General features: G+C 41.9%; 1 protein-coding gene across 4 annotated transcripts in view; it reads right to left on the bottom strand.

Moving 5' to 3' along the window:
• Positions 1–236: 236 nt before the first annotated feature.
• The window catches only part of arid3c (AT rich interactive domain 3C (BRIGHT-like)), a 207,266-nt gene continuing 201,502 nt past the window's right edge, over positions 237–6,000 (bottom strand). For all 4 annotated transcript variants that reach the window (XM_055918639.1, XM_055918640.1, XM_055918641.1 and 1 more), the window contains one exon: positions 237–1,682. In XM_055918639.1, coding sequence (XP_055774614.1) covers positions 1,495–1,682 — 188 coding nt within the window. In that variant the 3' untranslated portion in view covers positions 237–1,494. The remainder of the gene's footprint in view (positions 1,683–6,000) is intronic.

Genomic DNA, 6,000 nt, shown 5'->3' with positions numbered 1-6,000 from the left:
TACATCCTTGTAGCTTGATCATTGGTAGCAAGCCAAATCCGCGGCTTTTGTGGCGCGATGGGTAACGATGCTTCGTGGGTGTCAGTTGATGACGTGTCCAGAGGGTCCCTGGTTCGCGCCCGTGTCGGGGCGAGGGGACGGTTTAAAGTTATACTGTTACATCGATGCTGTTGACCCGGATCACTGGCTGCTGCGGAAAAGGAGGAGGTCAAAGGGGGGGGGGGGGGGGGGTGAGTGTATCCGATGTGAAATGGCTAGCTAGTTAGCGGTGGTGCGCGCTAATAGCGTCTCAATCGGTGACTACTGTCCAGCCCACTATTGTAGCTGTGCTGTGCATACTATAGTTTACTATGCTTCTACTTTCTTTTCATTGGATACTCTTGTTTGTATTTTGGTTATCAGGGGAAAAGCAGCACTAATAAGAGCTATAATACCTAGAAGAGGTCACAAACAAACCTCACTACACATTGACAAGCGCTTCAAACATCTCCTCTTCTTCTGATGGCGGAAACAAACAGAAAGCCAACATGTCTCCCAGTGTCTTTGTCCCACAGTTCCTTGGGTCCGATGATGTGTCACCATATAATCTGTGCCTATATGTTAACACTGCTCACAAACGGAGCAGCTGGTGTCAGGAAAAAACACAAAGACAGCCGACTTCGACTGGAAACACACAGGACAGAAAGACAGCCGACTTCGACTGTATACACACAGGACAGAAAGACAGCTGACTTCGACTGGAAACACACAGGACAGAAAGACAGCTGACTTCGAAAGGAAACACACAGGACAGAAAGACAGCTGACTTCATCTGCATACAGACAGGGTTCAGAGGTCCTCTGCATACCATTGGGATCAGAGGTCCTCTGCATAACATTGGGTTCAGAGGTCCTCTGCATACACACAGGGTGCAGAGGTCCTCTGCATACCATTGGGATCAGAGGTCCTCTGCATACCATTGGGATCAGAGGTCCTCTGCATACAATTGGGATCAGAGGTCCTCTGCATACAATTGGGATCAGAGGTCCTCTACATACCATTGGGTGCAGAGGTCCTCTACATACCATTGGGTTCAGAGGTCTTCTACATACCATTGGGTACAGAGGTCCTCTACATACACACATGGTTCAGAGGTCCTCTACATACACACAGGGTTCAGAGGTCCTCTACATACACACAGGGTTCAGAGGTCCTCTACATACACACAGGGTTCAGAGGTCCTCTACATACCATTGCTATTCAGAGATCGGAGGAAGGAGGAGAGAGAATAGAAGGAGAGCATTTTCTTGTTCTTTTCTTGCGGAAGTATTTCCTCTGTAAATATTTTTTTATTATTATTTTAACTGGGATAAGGGAAATACAGAAACAGGGGATGAGGAGGGGGGGAAAACAACAGAAGTCATTTCTCCTGGTATCTCAGACCGCGTGCTGTCTTTGGGGGAGGATAGGGGCGAGGTTTAGAGTGAGTTGGTGGGGCTGTGGGTGGGACTCAGATCAGGGGGAGGAGTTTCCGGGTCCGTGGACCGAGGATGTGGAGGACGTGGAGGAAGAGGAGGAGCAGGACGGTTGGATCTGTACGCAGGAGTAGTTCAGCCCCAGACTGGTCTTTCCCTGAGAGGAGGTGTGGTTCTGGTGACCACCCAGCATCATGGGAAGGGAGGGCTTCTTGGCAAACAGAACACCTGGAGGGAGAGAGGGAGGGAGGAGAGAGGGAGGGAGGACGGAGAGAGGGAGGGAGGGAGGAGAGAGAGAGGGAGGGAGGAGAGAGGGAGGGAGGACGGAGGAAACCATTTTGAAGGTGGTGATACCCATTTCCCGAAGTTGGGATTAATAAAGTACTTCTATTACTGCTAATGTTACTATTTTTCCTACTACTAATACTGCTACTACTACTGATACCTCTATTAATATTACTACTACGCTGTTACTATTACTACTACAACTAATAATAATATTACTACAACTACTACTACTAACACTGCTACTACTACAGCTATTAATAATACTGCTACCACTACTACTACTACTACTACTGCTACTACTATTACTGCTAGGCTACTACTACTACTACTATTACTACTACTGCTACTACTACTGATACCTCTATTAATATTACTACTACGCTGTTACTATTACTACTACTGCTACAACTAATAATAATATTACTACTACTACTATTAGTACTACTACTACTACCACTGCTACTACTACAGCTATTACTAATACTACTACCACTACTACTGCTACTACTATTACCACTGCTACTACTACTACTACTACTACTAATACTACTACTACTACTACTACTACTACTACTACTACTACCACCTACTACTGCTGGTACTACTACTACTACTACTACTATTACTACTACTGTTACTACTACTACTACTATTGCTACTGCTACTACTACTACTGCTGCTACTACTACTACTAGTACTACTACTACAACAAGGATGCTACTACTACTACTACTACTACTATTGCTACTGCTACTACTACTACTGCTGCTACTACTACTACTGCTACTACTACAACTAGGATGCTACTACTACTACTACTACTACTACTATGTTTACTATTACTACTAGGATGCTACTACTACTCCTACTACTACTACTCATACTACTAGTACTACTACTACTACTACTACTACTACTACCATTACTACTACCATTACTACTACTACTACTACTATGGCTACTAGGGTGCTACTACTACTACTACTCCTACTACTAGTACTACTACTACTACTACTACATTGGTACATTTCTACATGTTCTATCATACAATCTGTTTAGTACATTTTTTGGGACAGACGATTATCATATTTACAATTTACTGTCATTTCACAATTAGACAAAAACTACGGTATCATTTCAACTCACTAACTAACAAATAGCACATTGTCACACTTAAACAACCTGAATAGTACGACTACATCTGAGGGTTGGGGCTTGTATCCACAAAGCTTCTCAGAATAGACAATTGGTGGTAAGCGCTGAAAATAGAGATATTTTACTCCTATGTGAAAATAGGGACATTTTACTCCTATGTGAAAATAGAGACATTTTACTCCTATGGCTGAAAACAGAGATATTTTACTCCTATGTGAAAATAGAGATATTTTACTCCTATGTGAAAATAGAGATATTTTACTCCTATGTGAAAATAGAGATATTTTACTCCTATGTGAAAATAGAGATATTTTACTCCTATGTGAAAATAGAGACATTTTACTCCTATGGGTGAAAATAGAGACATTTTACTCCTATGTGAAAATAGAGACATTTTACTCCTATGGGTGAAAATAGAGACATTTTACTCCTATGGGTCAAAATAGAGACATTTTACTCCTATGTGAAAATAGAGACATTTTACTCCTATGGCTGAAAACAGAGACATTTTACTCCTATGGCTGAAAACAGAGATATTTTACTCCTATGGCTGAAAACAGAGACATTTTACTCCTATGGCTGAAAACAGAGACATTTTACTCCTATGGCTGAAAACAGAGACATTTTACTCCTATGGCTGAAAACAGAGACATTTTACTCCTATGGCTGAAAACAGAGACATTTTACTCCTATGGCTGAAAACAGAGACATTTTACTCCTATGGCTGAAAACAAAGACATTTTACTCCTATGGCTGAAAACAGAGACATTTTACTCCTATGGCTGAAAACAGAGATATTTTACTCCTATGTGAAAATAGAGATATTTTACTCCTATGGCTGAAAACAGAGACATTTTACTCCTATGGGTGAAAATAGAAGCTATAGATGAAGCCTGTTTTGTCATAAGAGTCCCACCTAGTGGACAGATATGTAGGAGACCTCATGAGCTGTCCTAACCATTTAAGAGTTACCAGCAGGTATCTTGATAATAGACAAAGACAGTGAGTCAGTGGGTCCCGTGCCACAGACAAGAAATTGCTTTTTGGAGGTTGTTGAAATAATTTTTAGATATTTCTATGTGATCAAACTAGAAATAATCTAGACCTACATGCAACAGTGCCACTGTTTTTGACAATGATTTCACCAGGCCTGTTTCACATGATGCATTATACGCCTAGATACTATAGAACCACAAGGCTCATAAATAATCTCATTTTTATTTTTATTATTTCATTAACCTACATCATGTTATTTCAAGCGGAATGTCACGTTGTTAAATAAAAGAGGTCTAAAATTGGACATGCCTATAAAATCGTGCAATTGACAGCATCTAAGTGCTATGTTAACTTGAATTGTGTTCTGTAAAAATAATTACAGACCTTTCAAACATTTTATTCAACATTATCCGCAAGAAACTTAATGCCTACCGTAGCAAAGCGATGTAGAGTTGTTAAACGAGAGTGATGATTGTGTGGATATAACGGTAATATGAGTTTAGAATTCTGCTTTTAAACCATTATATAACTACTGCATGATTCAGTGCAAAATGCATATCACATTACTCAAAATATCAGAATAGGTAATAAAAAAAGACAGTTACGCATGCCAACATATTAGGCAAGAATTAAGAGTAGGCAAAGAGATGGTGTCAGGCGAAAATAATATCACATTTTTTACCATTACAACATTTGATGTATAGTCACATTCACCATGGTTGTCTGAAGCGTGCTATAGAGTTCACAGCTGGAGATGCCTCATCCTGATTGGTAAAATATGCTATGGTCAATCCGACATCTGCCATGTGACATCTGCAGTGGCCATACAGCGTTTACTGCCATGTGACATCTATAGTGGCCATACAGCGTTTACTGCCATGTGACATCTGCAGTGGCCATACAGCGTTTACTGCCATGTGACATCTGAAGTGGCCATACAGCGTTTACTGCCATGTGACATCTGCAGAAGTCAGAGCAAACAGACTTTTTGGGTTTCAGCAGAACTTCCTGTTGTAAAGGAAGTTGTCAAATTAAGTTTGTGTTAATACAGGACCTCCCGTCTCCACCTACCGTCAACCAATCATGTTTGTGTTAATACAGGACCTCCCGCCTCCACCTACCGTCAACCAATCATGTTTGTGTTAATACAGGACCTCCCGCCTCCACCTACCGTCAACCAATCATGTTTGTGTTAATACAGGACCTCCCGTCTCCACCTACCGTCAACCAATCATGTTTGTTTTAATACAGAACCTCCCCTCTCCACCTACCGTCAACCAATCATGTTTGTGTTAATACAGGACCTCCCGTCTCCACCTACCGTCAACCAATCATGTTTGTGTTAATACAGGACCTCCCGTCTCCACCTACCGTCAACCAATCATGTTTGTGTTAATACAGGACCTCCCCTCTCCACCTACCGTCAACCAATCATGTTTGTGTTAATACAGGACCTCCCGCCTCCACCTACCGTCAACCAATCATGTTAATGTGGAGGTACAGTGCTGTGATAAAGGCTATTTTAATACTATATTAATAATCATACATTACAGTGCTGTGATAAAGTATTAGATAAATGGTACCTGTGTTTACAAATAACAAAATAATAATTAGCAAAGCAAAGTAACACCCATATCCTCCTGTGTGAAAAAGTAATTGCCCCCTTTACACTCAATAACTGGTTGTACCACCTTTAGCTGCAATGACTGCAACCAAACACTTCCTGTAGTTGTTGATCCGTCTCCCATATCGCTGTGGAGGAATTTTGGCCCACTCTTCCATGCAGAACGGGGTCCCATTACGTCTGGTTGAAAACCAAACACTGTATTCCACGGTAAGAACCTCATACCAACGGTCCAGCATGGTGGTGGTAGTGTGATGGTTTGGGGTCAGCATGGTGGTGGTAGTGTGATGGTTTGGGGTCAGCATGGTGGTGGTAGTGTGATGGTTTGGGGTCAGCATGGTGGTGGTAGTGTGATGGTTTGGGGTCAGCATGGTGGTGGTAGTGTGATGGTTTGGGGTCAGCATGGTGGTGGTAGTGTGATGGTTTGGGGTCAGCATGGTGGTGGTAGTGTGATGGTTTGGGGTCAGCATGGTGGTGGTAGTG

Source organism: Salvelinus fontinalis, chromosome 4 (assembly GCF_029448725.1).
Source record: "Salvelinus fontinalis isolate EN_2023a chromosome 4, ASM2944872v1, whole genome shotgun sequence".
NCBI classification, from domain to species: domain Eukaryota; kingdom Metazoa; phylum Chordata; class Actinopteri; order Salmoniformes; family Salmonidae; genus Salvelinus; species Salvelinus fontinalis.
This window is presented reverse-complemented; position numbering and strand designations above follow the sequence as displayed.